The following is a 22,424-nucleotide window of genomic DNA, read 5'->3' on the forward strand; positions in this document are numbered from 1 at the left end:
AACAAAGATATATAAACATTAGAGCTGCAAGATTAATCAAAAATCGCAATCTCGATTTAAAAACCCAAGCCATATTTTTCCTAAATGACGATTCTGACAATATTGAAATATTTTCAAATTTAAATATATTATTCATAGTAATACATTTATTATAATATTATTATTCATTTTAAATATAAATATATTATTTTATATTATATAATTATTATTATTTAAAAAAATAAATAATAATACTCTAAGGGCTGCTTTTGCATATTTTGCTTTTTGTGCACAAATTCTCGATGACTGTCAGGCAATAGAAATGCATGATCCCAAATTACTCCAGAACTGAACATTTGATCTGCTCCAATTAAAATTCAAAATGAAAATTGCAAAAAAAAATTCTGCCTGTGAAACAAATAACTTCTCAAATGCTTTCTTTCTATTTTATAATTCATAATAAAAGAACAAGTTGGCTAATATGGTAAATAAGATCCAAATAATCTCCTGACTGCAAACTAGCCATTGTAAAATGTAAATGTCATGCAAGATACTTTGTCAAGCCAACATTCAAATGTTGCTGCAATTAACTTTCCTTTTCTAGCTAAACCTGCAGTGTCAGAGTGCATTCGGGGTTTGAATAAGCAGCTCACCTGAGGCCACCTCTGTAGCAGGAGAGGAAGGTGAAGCCAAAGTGATGAAGCTGATCTTGCTCTGGCCCGCTCCCGAGCTCTGGGTGAAATAGATCCTGCCATCCAACCGGTCAAAATCAAGGGCTACCGAAGTCCGGGGAACGTTAACCACGGGAAACGGCAGCGAGTGATCCTCTGGATCCAGCCGTAGAGATCGCACAGTGCTTTCTGTCGTGTAAATAAGGTAGTCATCCCGGGACACCACACAACTGCTACCATCCGCAGCCAGATTCCCAAAGGCACACGAACACTTCCTCGTCTGAGTTCCCGCGATGGCGAAGCAGAAGTGAGCGCAGCCGCTGTTAGACTCCAAGCAGGGGTTGTTATTGAGCTCGTGGGCTGAGCTTGGCTGCATTCTCCGGTCAAAGATGGTGACGTCCCGCAGCATGTTGATGTTGTCTCTGATCACGAGCGGCTGGTCGGTCGCGCCTGGCTGTTTGCTGGCTTGGAAGACTTTCTTCAGGTTTCTGTCCACCCAGATTACATTCCCCTCAAACACCGTGACGCCATATGGAGTCGGATAACGACTTCCGTACCGTACGACCTCCGTCTCGCCCCCCTCGGGCCGGACTCGTGCGATCATGTCCAGGGAATCGTCCACCCAATAGATGTATCCGTCTCGGTGGTCCAGAGCCAAACCCCTGGGGGTGATGATGCCTGAAGAAACCAGCACTGTCCGGTTGGAACCGTCTAGAAAAGCCCGCTCGATTTTGGGGGTCTGTCCGTAGTCGGCCCAGAAGAGGTATCTGTTCATGGGGTCTACCACAATATGACGTGGCATGTCTACTTGGGTTTTGAGAAGAACACGACGGAACGTGGTATTGAGTCGGATGACTTCAATGTACGTCTCGGTCAAAAAGGCATTGGTGAAATAGAGGTTTCCTGAGGAAAAACAAATAAAAGAAAGAGTAGTAGCACAAAATTAGCAACAAAAAAAATGTAGTCATGATTAAGTAAAAAGTAAATTATATAAAGTAAAACTAAACTTGAGTAAATGCCTTATATGAATACTTCATTTCTACGCTGAACGAAATTATAAACGCAAGACTTTTGTTTTTGCCCCCATTTTTCATGAGCTGAACTCAAAGATCTAAGACTTTTTCTATGTACACAAAAGGCCTATTTCTCTCAAATATTGTTCACAAATCTGTCTAAATCTGTGTTAGTGAGCACTTCTCCTTTTCCGAGATAATCCCTCCACCTCACAGGTGTGGCATATCAAGATACTGATTAGACAGCGTGATTATTGCACAGGTGTGCCTTAGGCTGGCCACAATAAATGAATGTTCAGTTCTATTCTATTCATCAAAGAATCCTGAAAAAAAATTCTTATGGTTTCCACAAAAATTTCTTGAGCAGCAAATCATCATATTAGAATGATTTCTGAAGGATCATGTGACACTGAAGACTGGAGTTATGATGCTGAAAATTGAGCTATGCATCGCATGAATAAATTACATTTTAAATAATAAAAAATTCAGTATTTTTGATCAAATAAATGCAGTCTTGGTGAGCATAAGAGGCATTTTTCAAAAACATTTCAAAATCGTACCATTACCGACCACAAACTTTTGATTTGTAGTGTGCCAAACTTGTTTATTCACATATTGGGGTCAAAAGTTTGTTTGGGTCACCGGGGTCTAAACTAACTGAGCCTCTTATCTGTCATATGTTAACCTTTAATCTTCTCCAATGCCACCTGTCTGTGCTTATACTAACGTGAGTTAATGAACATGTCCCTACAGTAAGCCGTCACCATACTGACCTCTAAAGCTGCTCTAGAACATTCCAGAATAGTATAAACCACATGAAAGCAGTGACTTCACAAAACGCTCCATGAATTCAGTGTATCTGAGGTACTTGGCATTAGAGTTCACATTCCTTTGAGGTACTTCACTGGTTTTGGGATGTGGCCAAATTCGTTTCAATCAACATGTTCTGTATGACGAGAGAAGCGGTGAGACAAATTCACCAAATCTGTTTTTAACATACAAGCACACAACCCCTCACCTGCGGCCCAGTCTACAGCAATGCCCCGTATTCCATTACGTCCGATTCCAGAGCTGACGATGCTGCGAAACCCAGAGCCGTCCGGTTTGATCCTGCGGACTCCGTTCTGAGACGCCACGGTGCTGCTGAAGTCACACCAGTAAATGAAACCGGAAGGCATGTGCACGTCTACGTGAAGAGCATTGCGGCCTACAAGACACAGACACACACACATGCACAAAAAGTTATAGTGCAAAAATGTTTTTTTTTTTTCCATTGTACTATGCATTTCTCATTACACACTATATTCACAATGTATTTGTAAAAGTATGCTAGCATGCTTTTTATTGGCTGTAAAGCTTTAATACTTTCAGTCAGTTCGAACAGTCCACTTCAGTTAATTGATTCAACACTCATTCAACAAACGTTTGGGTTGTCACTCAAAAAAGTCTTTATATTATATATTAAAATATTTAGTGAACAAAAATGTAGTTATGTTACATTCATTCACATAAATGGAACGTAAACTCAAACTATTATTTATCGCTGTTCATTTAGAGGAAAACAATGCAGACCAAATGCATTTTTAAAACTAGATTTTTTTACTGTACTTTAATTCATGAATTATACTTTTTGAACATTTTGAATCTAATCCTGGCTAATCCTAATTTTTAATTAAATAATAAAAAGAATTTGGAAATACTTTTTATATAAATATAATAGTTATGTTATATTCGCTCATATAAATGAAAAACTTTAAATATTATCCGTCCTTGTGTTTGTGGAAAACAATGTAGACCACATGCATTTATAATTTTTAAAACTATATTTTTACTGTATTTTAATTAATGAACACAAATATTCGTATTAATTAACATTAATAATATGAATTTGAATCATAAATATTATACATAATATATAAATATAAAATATTATCATTCATATTATTAATATTAACTAATAAGAATATATATATATATATATATATATATATATATGTGTATGTATGTATGTGTATACTGTATATACGTCAAAAATGACACCGAGTATATATATAAAATTTGGAAACCCTTATATAAAAGTGATTTTATATTTATATAAAACAGTTAAAATTTAAAGTAAATATTTAAAAAAATATATTATATTACATATTTACTAAATATATTTAGTAATATAATAAAAATATATTGTATTATATAATATACCATTATTATATGATATTAATTAAATATATTATAATATTTTAAATAATAGTATATTGTTTCTGTACAGCCCAGCCCTGCTGATCCTCACCTCTGCCTGCCACAGGCACCATGGACTCCGAGTGATCCGCTCCCTCCAGACTGAAGCCCTTGATAGCAGTGAGCATAGAGATCACAACGTAGGATTGGTATGGAGAACAGGTTCTGTTATCAGAGTTGAGTTTGAACCCAGTCGCACAGGCGCAGCTGAACAGGCCACTGGGACGTGGTAGACACAACTGATCGCATGTCCCCACGTTATTACTGCAACCGTTAGACGAGCCTGCTGAAGCTATAGGGAGACAGACAGAAAGACAAACAACTTAAACCAGATAAAGAGAATGAGAGGGAGATATTTAATACTTAAAAAAAATGCAAAGAGGTAATCATGAGAATACATTATACTGACTCATATCTGTCTATTCTGGTAATGTATACACATTTCTGGTGCATCTCAGTATGTTGTGATACTGATATATTATCACTTCCACCTCTTACTGGAAGGACTTATACAATAGACAGCGTTCACAGCCCCAGAGAATGAACATGTGCACTGAGCGCCGAACAAAGGGACACTGATTCTTCTCCGTATAAAGCTGAGTGTCCCCCTGAGGCGGAGGGGAACTAATTGGTAAACTGATATCCCATTGAAAGTCATTCATCCCTCTCTGGTAATTGCAACACGGGCATCAAGGTTACGATGACTTCCAGAAAAGACCACCACAAGTCAACCGTGGAATGAATCAGAGATAAATGCTCAAAAATGACAGTGTGAGAAGCCTACATAGGCAGCATTCAGAGGTCCAATCTCATTTTTAAAACATTTAACTAATTGACATCACCATTTTTTCCCCAGTTTATCAATCACAGTACATTAGGACAAATGTCTGGAATTACAAGTTTTCTGAAATGTTATGTTTAACTCTGCAAATTACACATAATTATGCACAAATTTGCATTACAGAAAGCTGAATATTGGATAAAGCCGGGTTCAAAATACTTTTTTTTACCTTTTTACAAAGGTTTTTTACAGAGGACTTTGGATATCGCTTTTTATCAAATACATTTTCACCATATTTAAGTAAATCAAATAAAGGAACTATAAAAATGAACAAACCCCGTATGTATGTGCTACTACTCATTTTAAGAAAACGGCCTTTGAAGATATATATTGTAATTGAAATCTACTGATGCAAACATCAAACTGAAATCAATAGTGCATCTTCAGTGCACTTTGTGTAGGAAGAGATATTTGTATTATGTGTGGAGTTACTGTCTATGAAGAGAGTTACAAAAATGATTTTTCATCCAAATTCAGTGGTTTATAAGGCAGTCGTCTACGTAGGTGTAGCAAGGCAGATCACTAGGTTTTGGAACAATATGTAAAAACATTTTTACATACTATTTTTTAATACTCACAGTCTCTATAGTGTACTTTGAGTACTCTAAGACCAGCCACGTTATCCCGCATTACGACTCGGTTGAGTCCTGTGGCTTTGTCGACACGCTCGATCACCTCAAAGTCTCGATCTGTGAAATAAAGGTAGGAGTCGTGTACGGCCACACCCCATGGGTGGGATAATCCATTCACCATAGTTATGCGGTTTGATCCATCAGGGTCACCACGCTCGATCTGAAACATTGATGAAACAGTTGTAGAATTTGAGTTATTCTGTTAAATATGTTTTTTAATATATATATATATATATATATATCGACCAACATTGGTTTTATAAAGGATGATGCAAATCCATACATATACAGTATATTTGCATCAACCTTTATATATGTGTGTGTGTGTGTGTGTGTGTGTGTGTGTGTGTGTGTGTGTACATATATATGCACACCGTATAATATTATAGTATAAGATAATAATTAATTAAATTCATCAAAAGTGACATTTATAAGGTTACAAAATTATTCTAATTCAAATAAATGCTGTTCTTTCTATTCATCAAAGAATCCTGAAAAAAATTAGCAGTTTCCACACAAAAAAAAGCAGCACAACTGTTTTCAACATTGATAATAATAATAAATGTTTCTTGAGCAGCAAATCAGCATATTAGAATGATTTCTGAAGGATCATGTGACTCTGAAGAGTAATGATGCTGAAAATTCAGCTTTGCTATTACAGGAATGAATTATATTTTAAAATATATTCAAATAGAAAATAGTTATATTAAATTGTAATAATATTTCACAATATTAATGTTTTTACTGTATTTTTTGATCAAATTAATACAGCCTTGAACGGTAGTGTATTTGATAAATACTTTACATCCAACTAGCTCAAATCTAAAGCATGCAACTATAGAAATATGTCTGATTGCATGAACCAAACATGTGGAAACAGGGCATACCACGCCAGTTCCTGTGACGGCCCAGTAGAGCTTGTTCTCTCTGATGTCTATCGTTATGAACTCCACATGTTCTAGATTATGGGTGAAGAGGATGGCGGGGTTGGAGCCGTCCATATCTGCCGACGCCACCTTGGCCGGGATACCGCTCTCTGTCCCCTGATCTGTCCAGTACATCTTTCTAAAACAGATATGAAACATCACTAAACAGAAAGTCAAGTCAAGTCAAGTCATCTTCATTTATATAGCGCTTTTAACAATGTAGATTGTTTTCAAAGCAGCTTTACAGAGATAAACGTATAATTTAAGGTAACAGAGATTGTTTTGGCTTTATAGCGGTTCTTTAATAAAGTTATTTTCCAGCTAAAGTTAGTTTTGATTGATTTGCTTCCGTCACAACGATCATTTGTTATTAAATTAGGGGACGCCAAGACGACACCATTCTCTCTACACAGACTTTAAACACGAACCTGTGAGAAACGCTGATGGCGTTCACATGCGCATTAAGAATTGGTTCTATAGTTATGTGCGTTTGAATATATGTGCGCAGGTTTGTAATTCCCTACAAACCAAGCCTAAACAAAGTACTGGTCTTTCCTTATACATTTTGATACAGAATTTTATTTTATTTTATCACTTCGGGGTAGGTACGCGAAATGAATTTTCCCGACAACGCTTTATCTGTAGAGCGGGAAAGGGATCCTCCATAGGGAGAAACACCTGAAATACAGCGTCTTTTTGTTTCTGAATATAAATATTTAGGACTGATCACGACTCTGTGTGTGTTGACTGTTGTTTATTGTGCTCAGTCAGTTCAGACCTGGCAGATGACATTAAATCAGCTCAAGCTTGTTGAATTTGGGGATCAGGATTAATGCCACGGTTCTGCTTATCTGGGCTTACCCACGTGCCGGGTCCACCGCAATGCCAACGGGAGCTCCTGCGCCAGTAGGTGAGCCGTTGTTGGTGATCAGAGTTTTTCTGTACTGATTTTCTCCTTTTAGCCTCAGAACCTGAAACAAATCAGATTGGCTTTGTCACAGTAACAGTACCAGTGAAATTTCTCAATTATCGATACCAATTGCAATACAGTAGCAAAGCGAATATGCTGTTTAACACACTCTTTTATTAAAACATTTAATATTTGAAATGTTAAAAAATTTAAGTATTAACAAATAAATAAACAAATAAATACAAAATAAATACATTTAATATATTTTAAATTTAAAATTTAATATATAAATTGTAAATGTAATATATTTCCTCAGCCTGTTCAAGTAATAATTTAAGTAAATAATAAAATAAAGAACAAAGCAACAAATTGCAAGCAATACAACATAGAAAAACAATACAAATGAAGTTTTTCACCTGCATAATAGCAGTATCAAGTATTTAAGTAAATATTTAGAAATATATAATTCATTTATATAATTATATATCATTTTGTTCCGCCTGTTTACATTTACTAGAGGCAAACTGACACTGTTTACAGTAATACCTCATCAAATACAGGTATTATATTATGTATTTTTGTATCGAAAACAAAGATCATTATTGAAAACAACATTTTTAACTTGGCTCTTCTTGCAGCCAGTGTTATTTTAGTATTATTTATATACTATTATTGTATTTATTATCATTTTGATTGATTTAAATACAATTGTAGAATGTATTAATATTTTTGAATTAGCTTTTATTTTTATTTTAGTTTAAGCTTTAGCAGTTTTCTTAGGTGCTTTTGTCTTTATTATTATTTTTTGTAGTTTTTCATATTTCTATTTATTTTTAATTTAGTTATATTTCAGTTTTAGTGTTAGCATTGATGTCAACTAACTGAAATAAATCTAATATCTATATTTTATTTCAATTAATAACAGTTATTTAAGTATTTTTAGTTTTAGTTAACGATAAAAACACTGCTTGTAGCACATAGATCTACTGGTTACAAGACTTAAACTAGTTTTTAACATTGATAAAACTGTGTGGTCAAACTATTCTTCAGTAGGTAGAAATAAGCCCTGATAAGAACAAGCTATGATGCAGTGAAATGAGGCTTGCCAACCTCAATAGATTGTGATGAAGGGTTAGAGTAGTACAGATTCTGCGACATCCAGTCCAGAGCCAGTCCGACCGGAGAACCCAAGATGGCCGCTGGTGCGAACTCAGTTCTGTTGGTACCATCTGACTTTACCCGATGAATCTCCCCCTGTGCAGATAAATAAGACAAAAACCTAATTTCAGAGTTTAAAACCTTAACTAGTTAACTAAAACCTGTTAACTAGTTCAAATTAAGGATGCATCTTGGTTTAATCATCTGAGATAAGGTAGGAAATGTTTATATGCTTTACCGGATGTTCCACCCAATAGATCATCTGCTCAGCATCATCAAAGTCCACATCATATCCATTCAGCAGCCCGGCGACCGGCACCATGGCGTCATTGCTCTTGTCGTTCGGGTTGAGCGGGATGCCGTAAATGATGCTATCTCTCACCACCACCAGGAATGGATCCTCAACTGCAAAATCATCAGTACATTATACATAATTCAAATGCCATACATAAAAAAATCATAATAATGGGCTTTTCGTCAGTAACACATTTGATTTTCAACCAATTACGTCATGCGAAATAATGTTCTTGTAAGCAAGCTTACAGATGCCATGTGAAAAAAAAATACACTTTAGCATACTTTTAAAAAAAGTATTATTACGTAAATAATAAAAGAATAAAGTGCAAACTGAATGTAATGTTTTCTGACAGTTAATTGCATGTTATGTGGAATTTTTTTTTTTTTTTTAAATGCAATTAGTTAAACTTAAGTTGAGAGCGCTTTTTGACCCACTTAAGTAAGATAAAAATACATATTTTTATATATTATATTGTCTTTGAAATATGTACTAACAAGCATTCATGGTAAACTAAAATATAATTTAATGTCATTGCTATTAAAACTTTATGTATTTAAATTTATTTGTAATTACACAATTGTAAAATGTATTAACTTTAAACCGAATATTGAATAACATACTAGAGTTAAATTTATAATTAAGTACTTTACATGTGCTTTAGCATCAAAATAAGTGCACTTCTCATGACAAAACTTGACAAAAATATTAAAACATAGTGATTTAAAATGTACTCAAAAAGTTCACTTCAGTGTGAGAAGAAACAGTCATCAAAGTGTACTCTCTTTAAATACACTTAAGTGGCATTTTATTTCAGTAATATACTTTTTTAGATTTAAAGTCCACTGCCAGTGCACATTCAATACACTTAAGCACACCTTTTTCACAAGGGACAGCACAGATTCCCAGAACTAGGTATCATCTCGTTTAGTCTTGCAGATATGAGGTACTGGTGAAAAAGTCCTCGCAGAGTAAACTACGCCATATCAGCACAGTTGATTGTGAAAAACAGGCCATTCAATCACCGTTTGTCTGGATTAATTGTTAAACTCTCATGGAAGAATGCATTTGACAGCGCTAACAAAGGCTGAAACATGAGCAAGGTTGAGAGCCTGTCCCAAAGAGAATGTTAAGGGCTTCTTAAGACTAAAGGACTCTTGCGCGCTTTCACCCGTTACCGTCAGCTGAGCTAAGGTCTTTTATAAAAGTAAATGTTTGCCTCCACAAAGAAGCTTACTTAGTAAATCGAAAATGGGTTTCTGTTGACAAGTTTTCATTCCCCTGAAATCTATATCCAACTTTAACAGAAGACTGCTTCATTCATTCACTGCAAAGCATATTAAATGGACAGAGGCCAGCATTAAAGACATAGACACATGCATTATTCTTTAAAAACAGCCACAAGCAGGAATAAACTGTTAAACTCATTTATCTTTGTCCATGGCGTATTTATTAAGTTAATTTAGATGGTACAGCTTTACTACTTTTAAAGATCAGAGGTCATTTCTTATAGAGGGCTGGAGTAATGATGCATTTTTGTAGGCCAACTCGCAAGTTCGCATCACCCTGGTTCCCTTGAAAAAAAACAATGGTATTTTTCCATTGGCTTTTGGATTATTGAAGAAAATAAGCTCTGAAACCAACAATAGTTTTTGGGCCATATTTACCAAACAGGGCCAATTAGCATGACTATTGCAAACCTTAGTAAACCACATTGCAAGATTTTTGAAATACTCTTAGTCCTTAAATTTTGCATCAGAAAGGAAAATCACTACAAATGCAATGCATATGCACAAATAACTGTGTCCACGCTTTTTCATTGCTAATTTTTTATCCTTAGTAAATCCTTACAGCAGTTTTTATACTCCACAACAGGGTTTGCACTGGTGCAAGCTGTTAGTAAATCTGACGGTATGATTCTTACACATTTTGTTCATCAAGATGATCTTCATGAATACATTTTGAAGCCTAAATACAAATCGCAAGAAGTAAAAAGCTAAAGTTAGGATATAAGAGAACTACGCCAGGGTTATACGACTTCAACATCACCACCAATAAGTTTCCTGACAACTCTCAAATCTATGAGTTGGAAAGCTTGAGTTAGAACAGTTTGCATGAGTATAAACACAACGAGGCTGTAAAAGTAGACTAATGAATACAACGTTTATGGATTTTAAAGCCTAAATACAATTGCAAGAAGTAAAAAGCTAAAGTTAGGATGTAAACGACGTCACCATCAATAAACTTCCAACAACTTTTTAAATCTTTTTTTTTTAATCTACGAGTTGGAAAGCTTGAGTTAGAACAGTTTGTGTGAGTATATTAGCCACTTGTTATCAATCGCCCTTTCCAAGACACTTAAAAGCTTTAAAAAAATGACTGGTGTATTTTATGTTGTAGAATAAAACATAAAAATATCTTGAGTTTGTGTTCACCACAGACCTTATCTCAGGCTTTTAACTAGAAGCCCATTCAAAAAACCCACTGACTTTAGGACGTATTTTTAGCCATAAGTAACTCTGTTCTCAAGATATCTGCATCAGCCACTGAAAACCCCACATCGGCTGATGTCTCTCGTACCTCTAGCGCACGTGAACTGGTCAGCGGCGAGAGTCCAGCCGGACGGACAGGCACAGGAGTAGAACCTGGGACCAATCGCTGACAGCAGGCAGATATGAGTGCAGGGGCTCGAACGGGGGTCACAGGGGTTAAAACCTGCAGGAAGAACACATCGAAACTTTAACATTAAACATCAAATCAATATTGACCCTATTTGTTTTCTCAACACGCTTCTGGTTTTCCTCTGAACGGTTCATTGGTGCCTGTTATTCTGATGAAAGAAAACTACATAATATGACTTGCTTTGCCTCTAAAACTTTGTGACATAAAAAAACACTTTACATTGAATACAGTTAAGCACACTTCTTTTTCACAAAATAAATGGTTACACTTTATTTTAAGGTGTCAGTATTCCAGTGTAATTATACATTTAAATACTGAGTAATAGTAATTAACTACATATATTTACTATAGGGTTGGGTATAGGATGAGGGTTTGGTTTAGGTTTAATTGCATGTAATATTTTGTTAAGGCATTATTTATAGTTATTACTACAGTAACTACTGTACATGTAACATGTGTAACAATGACACTGTAAAATAAAGTGTTACCAAAGAAATTACTTTCCTTTTCAGCCAGAGTGACAAAAAGCTCTTATTATTCAACCCCCTTTCAAATCTTTTTTCTTATCGGAGTGACTTCCAGAAATGCTTTCTGCATTTAATCCTAACAATAACACTTCGCTCTCCAGATAGCAGGCAGTTTATGTACCTGCAGGCTGTCTGGCAGGGTGAAGTGCCACCAGGCCCATGGGCTGGGGCAGATTATACAGCATCACCGTCTGGTTCTGTCCGTGCCACTTGTTGGCCCGGATCACGCGGTTGACGTATCTGTCGGTCCAATAGACAAAATCCTCAAAAATGGTAATTGCGTGGGGATGTTGAAGTACCTTTTCATTGAGAAACAAGAGGTGTTTTATTTATTCACATGGTAAATATGAAGAAAAAACAAAACAAGCATTCATAATTGTGCAAGATACTTTATGCAAGTGCGTAAACATAGATGCCAATGCATTGCATCACGAACTAGAGTTTATATTGCATTAGCAAATGCTGCGAGTACATTTAAATGGGGATGGTGCATTGCAAGGACATAGAGGGAAAATGGTAGGGTTTGCAAAAGTGATGCTCAATCATGTGACCAAAAGTTGAGAAGATTTCAATGCAGTCTAATGTCGACCGATTAGACATTCAGAGAGGCAGTTGCATTTGTTTTTGCTTGATTTCAAACTCCTCCAGGTCTTTCCATAAAATTTAAATGCATCGTATGCATTCAATTAAACATTGAGCATCTGCGTTCACATACTTGCTACTACATTTTATGGCCTAATATTTATACATTAAATCCCGAATTTAAATCATTCCTGACTTCCTGTCCAAATATTACATTTTTGAAATAGCACCATATTTGCTTGCACTGAAAAAAAAAGAATTTTCTTACTTGATTTTTTTTTTCCAATACAAATATATAAACATTCTTAAATAAATATACATTTACTTTAAATGCGAAATGACATAAGATGAGTGAGGTAAGAAAAATAAACTTGTTTTTTCCCTTTGAATTACTGCATTTTTAATTTTCTTACCCCATTGGCAGATATTTTTTCTTGTTTTCAGCAAAAAACTCACTTTATTTTTGCTATATTTTTCAAAACACATGACCTTTTTATCTTGTCATTTTGCATCTCAAGTAATTATTTCTTGATTCAAGAATGTTTAGATATTTATCCTGGCAAACAAGACAAAAATACTAAGGAAGTGTACAGTATTGTCCATGCAAAGCTACAGATTCATAAACATAAATGTGCACATAAAACAAAAAAGTCTCACCAAATCACTGGCCAACACTTGTTTTCGGTTCTTTCCATCGTAATCACAGTAGTCAATGAAGTCTAGGTAAGCATCGGCAAAGTAAAGCAGATTGTTGGGGTAGTCAATTGTTAAGCCGTTGGGCCAATAAAGTTTGTTGCTGATGATCGTAGTCCTTAACTTCCCATCCATGCTGGCTCTCTCAATGCGAGGATTTCGGCCCCAGTCAGTCCAAAACATGAGGTGCGTGCTGAAATACATGTAGAAAAGGGCATACTGGGATTTCGTTTGCAACCAGTGGTCATTTAAAATTCATTTTATATACTATACAGCAATTTCAGTCAAAATAGTTTCTACACCATTTTTTTTTCTCAGTGTACTGTAAATGCAGTGAGTCATTGGTCTTACTTATTTCTAGGGTCCACGACCAGACCTCTTGGATTGGTCACGTTTTCACTAATCAACACTGTTCTGTGGGATCCGTCTAGTTTGGACACCTCTACGGTCTCCAAAACGTAGTCTGTCCAATACAGGTTTCTGCCAACCCAGTCTACGGCGAGACTCTCGGTGACGGTCACTCCACTATCAAAGATCTGGCAGGGAAGAGAAATGATATTTTAGGGGGATGATGGTTTATGTTCACTGTAAGGGTGCCGGAGCAGCGTTTGTGTCACTCACCACGGTGCGGTCGCTCCCATTTTTGTGAGCGCTCCATATTCTGTCCTGGGTGGTGTCAGACCAGTAAATACGATCTGTGACTGAGTCGAAATCCACCGCCACGATGTTACGGCCGTCTCGCACAAGAGACCGGATAGCGTTTGGCTGTGCGAGGATGTCGTCTGATATAATCTGATTCCGACTCGCCACTAAGAGCAAGGCCTCTCGAGATCCTGCCAGATCGAGAAAGGATGCAGAACAGAATAGAATAATGTGAAATATTATTACAATTTAAAATATATTTATTTTTTAAATGTTTTCTTTCTTAATATATTTAAAAAAAAAACATTATGTCACATAATCCTTTAACAATCATTTAATATGCTCATTATGCTTAAGTTAGTAGAAATGGATTAGAACAACATTTATTTGAATTTAAATATTATAAATTAAATATATATATTTATTTATTAACATTTTTTTACAGACAAACACTTCTCTTTTGAACTATTTTCGCACACATTTTAGAATTATTGTAAAGTGATCAAAACTATGGCATAGCACACATGATATTATGAACATTATGTAGTGACCTCAATATATGATGCTTTACTTCACTATTGATTCCAATACATCCATTCAAAAATATCTAAAAAATAAATGACATTTTAGTTTTTTAATGAATTTGTATACAAAACAAAATGAATTATTAAGGTTGTTATGATTATTAGAATTACGGAGTGACTAAAATGTTAAACAACACCCTTGTTGATGATTTTTCTTCACTATCCAGTCATATTTATCCATTTAGAAAAACAATATTAAAAATAAACTAAATTTTAGTTTTGAAATGAAATTCATTTAAATGCACATTTTGTAAAGAAAACTAAATTCCAATCCTTCAAGCAGTCCTGTCATCACAAACATAATTCCAACTTTTTTGTGTCAAACTTCTGCCTGGCATGTAAGCATTTTGTGTTTTATCCTTTAATCACATATTGCCATCCAAATATGAAGTCCACAGTGATCACAATTATCTCAAAACATATCAAATAACCTCGCAGGAGCAGAAATGAATCCAAACTTTCTTCATGTATCAGCTCTCAGTTATAAAACTATGCAAGACATATCTAACAAGGCCAAATAGTAGGATAAAAAAGCTTTTTTCCCGTTGAAAAGCAACATTCAGGAAGAAGACGAGGTATATCGGATGACAGCATTTTTCAACGGGTTATCTCAAGGGAATGGGCTCTTGTCAGCGGCAGAGCTCATAAACAACCCTTTGTTTGGTGATTACCTCCTAATTACCCCCGTAAGAAAGTTTGTGACTGACATATATGTTATTTGTCTTATCTGTGGTAATCCGAGAAGCTGCGGTAGACCCAGCTGAGCTGGTCCAGTTGGCCCTCAGAGACCGAGCATGGCTCCACTCGCTCAGAGATCACAAAGCTCAGAGGAGACGCACAAACCTGAGGCCTTGCAGGTGCGTCCGTCCGCCTCCAGAGTGTATCCGTCCTGACAATGACATCGGAAGGAGCCTCTCTCGTTGAAACAGTGCTGACTGCAGACGCCCAGAGGATGGCATTCATCCATGTCCTCACACGTCTTGGAGTCGTTGCTCAGCTGGTACCCCATGGGACAGGTGCACTGGGCTCCAAACGGGCCCTGGATGCAGCCGTGAGTGCAGCCCGCGTTGTTATCCGAGCAGCTCTCCTGATCTACGACCGAGCACAAAAGTCAAGATGAATACCAATGTGAAGCATATCATATGCATGAAGACACAAGGTATTGTGGGAACATGGTAAGGACAACCATTAAAGGGGAGGCTTACTAGGGCTGGGCAATATAAATGAAACAAAATCTCTATATTTATATATTTATTCTAAAACTGCATGAAAATGTGTTCTTTTTTCATTCAGATAAACCATTTTTGTGATTAAACAGCCATTTTTGATCATTAAATTACAAAAAAAATAAAACCATACATTTTTTTTTACTCAAAATTAAATAAATGTTAACTGAGATAAATACAATTCTGAAAAAAAATATCAATAGTTCAACTTGATTTACTAAAATAACTAAAACTAAAACTGAGACATTAAAAAACTATAAAATTACATATTAGAACATAAAAAAACGTTTTCAACAACAACAAAAAACTAAATATCTAAGGCTTTAACAAATAATTAAAATAAAAACGGAAAATATAAAAATAAGAACTAATTCAAACAATTAACATAAAACTATAAGAGTATCTCAACGATTATGATGCAGTAAAATGATCAAGGCATGTTTTTCACAGTTTTTCAGGAAATAAACAACAAAAGAAGTACGATATTTATTTATTTTTGTGTATATACCGAATTAAATGTCAAAAAGTTGTAAAAACGCATTTTTCTCAGCTTTTTGTTGAAAATTACCCACTTTCAAGTCTTGATAAAAAAAGAATGCATGAAGTTTTATAAAAATAATCAAAAATACTGGCGTTGACTTTTTATTTTTAAACACAGGTTGGCAAAGAGTTAATGTTCATGATGACCATTGCAGATATATTGTGAATATTCAATCTATTCCCCAGCCCTAATGTTTACTGTTTAAATCCGTTGTCCTTGTTTCTGGAACTGGTATTGGGTGAGATACATCGGTGGTTGTGTACCATAGTCTATGGACTAACACAGGTAAATAGTACTACAAACTACATGTCTATGATGCTAAACACACACAATCTTGTCACATTCAGACACTCTGATGGTAATTGGATGGTTAGTGAGTACAGCCAGGCAGATACTGGGATGGATTAGTGCTTCATGCAGAGGATTGTGGGTGATTAGGGATTCAGCCTACCTGGTAAGGGCTCATCTGTGAGAAGGGAAGGCAACATGGAAGGAAAATCACAGATCATTTCAATGTTAATTTCCAGATTAGCTAAACACATGCATGATTTGATGGCAAATGGGATTCATAACACAGACAACATTCTGAAATACTCCATGAACTATTGGAATCGACTGACTGACCACATGAATTGCCATTTAATAGTTTCAATATCAAGAAAAAGATGGAAGATTTCAATGTACAACGACAGAATCTGTGGCATACTTTTGATTAGCACAGAAAATGATTTCGATTCATTCATCCCACGGTTTAAAAAAATCTTGTTTATAGAAACTCACAATTAAAGTTTAAGGGGCAAGACATTTCAAATGAATCTATCGAACCAATGTTATTTTAGTATCATTCAATATCAATATAGTGACAACATTTTGTTGTGTCCTTTTGTTCATTTTCTGTTTTTTTTTTATATTTTTATAATTAATTTTAATTTCAATTTTAGTTTTATTTTAGTACTTTAACTTAAGCTTATTTTATATCAGTTAATTGCCAAGGGAACATTTCTAATGTTCTTTCTTTAGTTTTTAAGTGCAAGTTTTTTAAGTTCATCTAATTTTCCCCCCAGCTTTATCTCAATTAACGAAAACAATTTTTAATAGTTTTAGCTTCAGTTAACAGTAACAAACATCATGAAACTGTGTATTTTAATCTTTATTCAGATGTAATGCATTGCCCAATTGGAAGTGTGATGGTGTTCACTTTTTTATGAATGAGGTATAACAATTATTTTCTGTGGCAATCAACAACATCTGTGGGTTTTAACTTAGACACAGGAACATGTATCAAATGAACATGTGTAGATTTTCAACCATGTTTCAACCATAAGTCATTAGCACTGTTTAAATGAGACAAAGCAGAATAGAGACTTGTGGGATTGATCCAGAGAATAAAGGCTGTTTAGGTCCTGTTGACGTACAATAATGGCTAAACATTTTGGGAAGTTGTTTCAGCCCTCAATAGTATTCATCCAAACAACTTTTCCATTCCATATACATCAAAAAATGTATTAATTAATTCATTTTAAATACTAGGGCTGTGTTCTAAAACCCAATGAGATATTCTGCTATCCACTGTCTACATAAGCAGCATCCTACAAGAATGAAAACTCATGTGAACAACTCGCAGCAACTCGGTGAACATGATATTTAATGTAAGAGTGTCTGCCTTCATAGGCAGCTCATTAAGTTTTAGAACAAAGCCAAGATGTTTATTAGGGAGGTCAATATTCTTAAAGTTTATGCACTACCGTTCAAAAGTTTGAGGTCAGTAAGATTAATTTTTTTGAAAGAAGAAATTTTTTGGTCCCACTTTATATTAAGTGGCTTTAAGTACTATGTACTTACATTGAAATTAATAATTTGATACAATGGACTTATTGTGTTCATACATGTTTTTACATTGTACTTATATTTTAAAAATACCAGCATTTAATTACAGATATAATTAATTTATGTAATTACATTTGTAATTACACAGTTGACCCTTCCTTACACCTTAATGTTACACCTTCCTTACCCACACCTGTCCCTAACCTTACCCATATCACACCTCAATAGCAGTAAAAGTGTTTTACAATACAACATGAGCACAATAAATACACTGTACTTATTTTTCGATGTAAGTACATAGTACTTAAAGCCAATTAATATAAAGTGGGACCATTTTTTTAAATAAAAAGTGACAGGAAAGACATTTATATTGTTACAAAAGATTTCAAATAAATGCTGTTTTTAGAACTTTCTGTAACATGGTTTCCATAAAAATATGAAGCAGTGCAACTATTTTCAACTGATAATAACAATAAATCTTTCTTCATCATCATATTAGAATGATTTCTGAAGGATCATGTGACACTGAAGACTGGAGTAATGATGCTGAAAATTCAGCTTTGCCATCACTGAAATAAGTTACATTTTACACAATGTCATTTATATATGATATTGTGTAAATTATATTTCACAATATTGTGAAATATTGTGAGTTTATGATCAAAATAAATGCTGAGCATAAGACACGTCCTTCAAAAACAAAAAGACCCAAAACCTTTGAACGGTAGTGTATATGTCTTGCAAATCTCAGTAAAACATCTGGCATGACTTACTGCAGAGAGGGGATTCGTCCGCCCCGTTGGGGCAGTCTGGAGTGTTGTCGCACACCCTGCTTAGGTTAACACACACACTGTGTCCTGGGCACTGCCACTGCCAGCTGGGACAGCGGAACGGTGGCGTGGGACAGTCCCGCTCATCGCTGCCATCCCGACAGTCATTATCTCCGTCACATATCCAGCCATGGAAAACACAGTTCCCATTATCGCAGCGGAACTGTGAGGTGGGGCACGTCCTCGGCGGGCAAACGTGGTGTTCGTCTGAGCCATCTTCACAGTCCGGGTGCCCGTCACACTCCCAGCTCGAGGGAACACAACTGCCGTCTGACTGGCACTGAAACTCACTCTCGTGGTGACACATGCCGGGTGGCCTAGTGGCTGGAAGGGTCAAAGGTCATGCTAAGTTAATGCATGCAAGTCAATCCAAGACAAATGTTGGCGTTTCCTGAGGTTTAAAAGAAATGCTCAAAACAATGAATTAAGAACATGGTTGTATTTCAACCCAAATTTTAAAAGAAAAAAAGGATTAAATGTAATTTTTCTTAAAGAGAAAATCAGGTTACACTGTATTTCGATAGTCCACTTTAGACATTTGACTAACTAATAGTAACTACATGTCAACTAACTCTCATTAATTTGCAGCTACATGTCAGATAACTCAAATTAGAGTATTTGTAGACTGTTATAGTTAGTAGAATGTCTAAAGTGGACCATCGAAATAAAGTGTTACCAATTTTTTTGTAGGATCTTTAGAAATATTGTGTTTTACCATAGTGTTTTTGCATTTAAGTTCCGTCTGTTCAATCAGTCTTTCTCCGATCTATGTTGTGTATGGTGTGTGTTGCAGCCTGTTCAGCTTTCATTTATATTATTACCATTAAACCTTCGTGTTGGTAATATACTGTATTCTCGTCTTCGTCTGCGTTCCTGCAACCACCCGTGACAATTCTCAGTCCAGTAGTTTAAATAAATGTAATAATGATCAATTTTAAAATAATATAGTCCTACATCATGGCAGAATTTGTTGTACTGCCTTTAATTTAAATAAAAATAGCTAATTTAAATAAATAAAAATATTGTATTACAATACTTATGCTATACGGTTAAAAATATATCATAATAATGCAAATTTAATACGAATCACCATTGAGAATAATGGGAATAACAAAAAAAAAAAAAAAAAAAAAAAAAAAAAAAAAAAAGAATGTTCCTAAAATACACTTTGTTTTTTCTTTATTTATATATGTATATATTTACTTTTGTTTTGGGGGTGCACAGTGACTGGAAATGTTTTTGTAAGATTCACCCATTTATATACTGCATATGTAATGCAATGTCCTACACAATAATCATAACTGAAAGACATATTGAAGATCATCAGAACTAAAAGACAAACTTAAAATGAATTTGTTTATACTTACGACAGCCAGATTCATCCGAGCGGTCGTTACAGTCAAACACCCCATCACATCGGTAGTATGAGTTGACACACTGATGCCCGTTTACACACTTGAACTCATAGGCTGTGCAGTTGTACACTGATGATCAAAAAGATTAAGTCAAAAAATAAAAATCAGCTTGATCTGATTTGAACTTCCATTAGAGATTTTATTATACTGTTTATATCGTGAAAGTTACATTTGTGTGCATAGAGAATTCATATATTTACACGGCCATGTCTGGTTTATGTTGAAATACATTTAATTTGTAAAGAAATAAAATGCCATTACCATTTTAGAAATGCAATAAAAGATTTATGTTCTGCAATTCTAAGCTAAACAATATTGCATGTTAACTTCATAAAATGAACTCTTACCACATCCCTGTTCGTCCGCCCCGTCTGCACAATCTCGGTCTCCATCACACACGTAATTGGGGTCAATGCAGCGGTGGTCCGGGCACTGGAACTGACCAGGGTGGCATGTGCCAAGAGAATCTGGAGAAAGCAACACCACAAGAAAAGTTCATTGCTCAGAAGTAGCCCTTTCAAAGCTCAAGAGACTTAATAGGGTTCTGATTTATGTTTCATTCAAAATCAACTTTGTCTCAGATGTTTCTCTTAAAATACCTTTAGGCCCAGTTTCACAGACAGGACTTAGATTAAGCCAGGATTAGTTCAATTATTACGACATTCAAGTAGCTTTTATAAATATGCCTTAGAAAAAACATTTCTGTTGTGAATCTTGAGACAAAACAATGGCAGATTTTAAGAAATGTCAGTGCAAGTTGCTTTCAGTTAAAACAGCTCAAACACGCATTTTAGTCTGAGACTAGACTTAAGACTTGTACGTGAAACTAGAGGTAAGAGAAATAAAAAAAATTCACAAGCTATGAAATTAATATGAACAGCACATAGTTCAGATCATTTGGTTTTAACATTATTTGATGAGATATATACAGTATGAGTTCATTTTGAGATCTCCAACATTTTAAATACATTTGTAAATATTCATAAAACCCGTCGATACACAGATCTACCCCTCTAATCCTGTCTAATCGGCCCTTGTTAATCGTGATCACTAAGACACGCTTCACTGTTCTGTGGCTCATACTTAAGGCTAGGAAGTTCCCAAAACCCCAAACCTTAAGTATTCAAACTTCAACATAACATCGCTTAAGAATCGGCTTCCTTTCAATTAATGAGTTAGAATTAGAATTGGTCACGCCCACAGGAAGTGGAATTAGAGGAAGGTGAATTTATTGAATTACAGTTCTGTTAACTAGAAAGAAAATTAGTACAAATCTGTGATTAGTACAGATCTATGTGTTCGTTTAACTATAAGGCTTATAAAACGTTGTACTCCTGCATCCTGTTTGCAACCTCAATGCAAAAAAATAAATAAAAAATTTGTAAAAAAACGGCTTTAAAAAGGACCTCATCAAATCAGAATTTAGAGTCAAAGCTATCCATTTAAAAAAGTATATTTGAAATTTCATAATGAATTAATAGCCCCCATATATATAATCAATTAACAGTTGCCAAGGCCGCACCACAGTCGGTCTCATCCGACCCGTCTCCGCAGTCGTTGTCGGTGTCACAGAGCCATGTGCGGGGGATGCAGCGATGGTTGGCACAGCTGAACTGGTCCGACTGGCAAGTGCCAGGGGTCTGTGTGGGACAGTCCCTCTCGTCACTGCCATCAAAACAGTCATTGTGTCCGTCGCAGTGCCAGCTTCTGGGCACACAGCGCTGATTGGCACAGGTGAAGGCAGTGGGCGAGCATGTGTTATCTGTGAGCCAGCAGAGTGGGGGGGTTATTTTCATTACAAGTGAAAAAGACTTTAACGTTTTTCTGGGTCCATCTTACTAAAGAAGTACTTCAAAGATTACCATGATAAAAATCATTGTCTCATGACATTAAAAACATTTTACAGACATCTTTGCCCCCTCAATACATGGCCATGAATCAGTATAGTATGGCCTATACGACACCTTGCATACACAACTTGATCATGTCTGGATTTATTTCAAATAATTTGTGATCTTGACATTCTTCCCATTCTGCGTGCCATTTATCTAATATATACTGGTTGATTTAGGGCTTGAGGTAAGGTGGGATTTGGCATTGACTCATTCATTCCGCAAGAGCTTTTTGTTTCTGTAATTTGCTCTGGCATAAATGTAATTCAGGATGTTGCATAATTGTATTGTGCCAGCAAAATTGTCATTTGTCATCATTT

The 22,424-nt window shown here is 35.4% G+C and overlaps 1 protein-coding gene across 1 annotated transcript in view; it reads right to left on the reverse strand.

Moving 5' to 3' along the window:
* The window catches only part of lrp2a (low density lipoprotein receptor-related protein 2a), a 101,747-nt gene that overhangs the window by 42,258 nt on the left and 37,065 nt on the right, over nt 1-22,424 (reverse strand). Inside the window, exons 22-40 of the mRNA XM_079880472.1 lie at nt 21,735-21,974; nt 20,560-20,679; nt 20,165-20,281; nt 18,741-19,121; nt 16,592-16,606; nt 15,217-15,465; nt 13,769-13,980; nt 13,499-13,683; nt 13,112-13,340; nt 11,994-12,171; nt 11,244-11,378; nt 8,607-8,773; nt 8,321-8,464; nt 7,162-7,271; nt 6,262-6,439; nt 5,321-5,534; nt 3,954-4,193; nt 2,682-2,870; nt 633-1,553 (exon numbers count right to left, since the gene is read on the reverse strand). Coding sequence (XP_079736598.1) covers nt 633-1,553; nt 2,682-2,870; nt 3,954-4,193; nt 5,321-5,534; nt 6,262-6,439; nt 7,162-7,271; nt 8,321-8,464; nt 8,607-8,773; nt 11,244-11,378; nt 11,994-12,171; nt 13,112-13,340; nt 13,499-13,683; nt 13,769-13,980; nt 15,217-15,465; nt 16,592-16,606; nt 18,741-19,121; nt 20,165-20,281; nt 20,560-20,679; nt 21,735-21,974 — 4,224 coding nt within the window. The remainder of the gene's footprint in view (nt 1-632; nt 1,554-2,681; nt 2,871-3,953; nt 4,194-5,320; nt 5,535-6,261; nt 6,440-7,161; nt 7,272-8,320; nt 8,465-8,606; nt 8,774-11,243; nt 11,379-11,993; nt 12,172-13,111; nt 13,341-13,498; nt 13,684-13,768; nt 13,981-15,216; nt 15,466-16,591; nt 16,607-18,740; nt 19,122-20,164; nt 20,282-20,559; nt 20,680-21,734; nt 21,975-22,424) is intronic.

The sequence above is a fragment of the Squalius cephalus genome (genome assembly GCF_949319135.1).
Source record: "Squalius cephalus genome assembly, chromosome: 9".
Lineage (NCBI taxonomy): Eukaryota > Metazoa > Chordata > Actinopteri > Cypriniformes > Leuciscidae > Squalius > Squalius cephalus.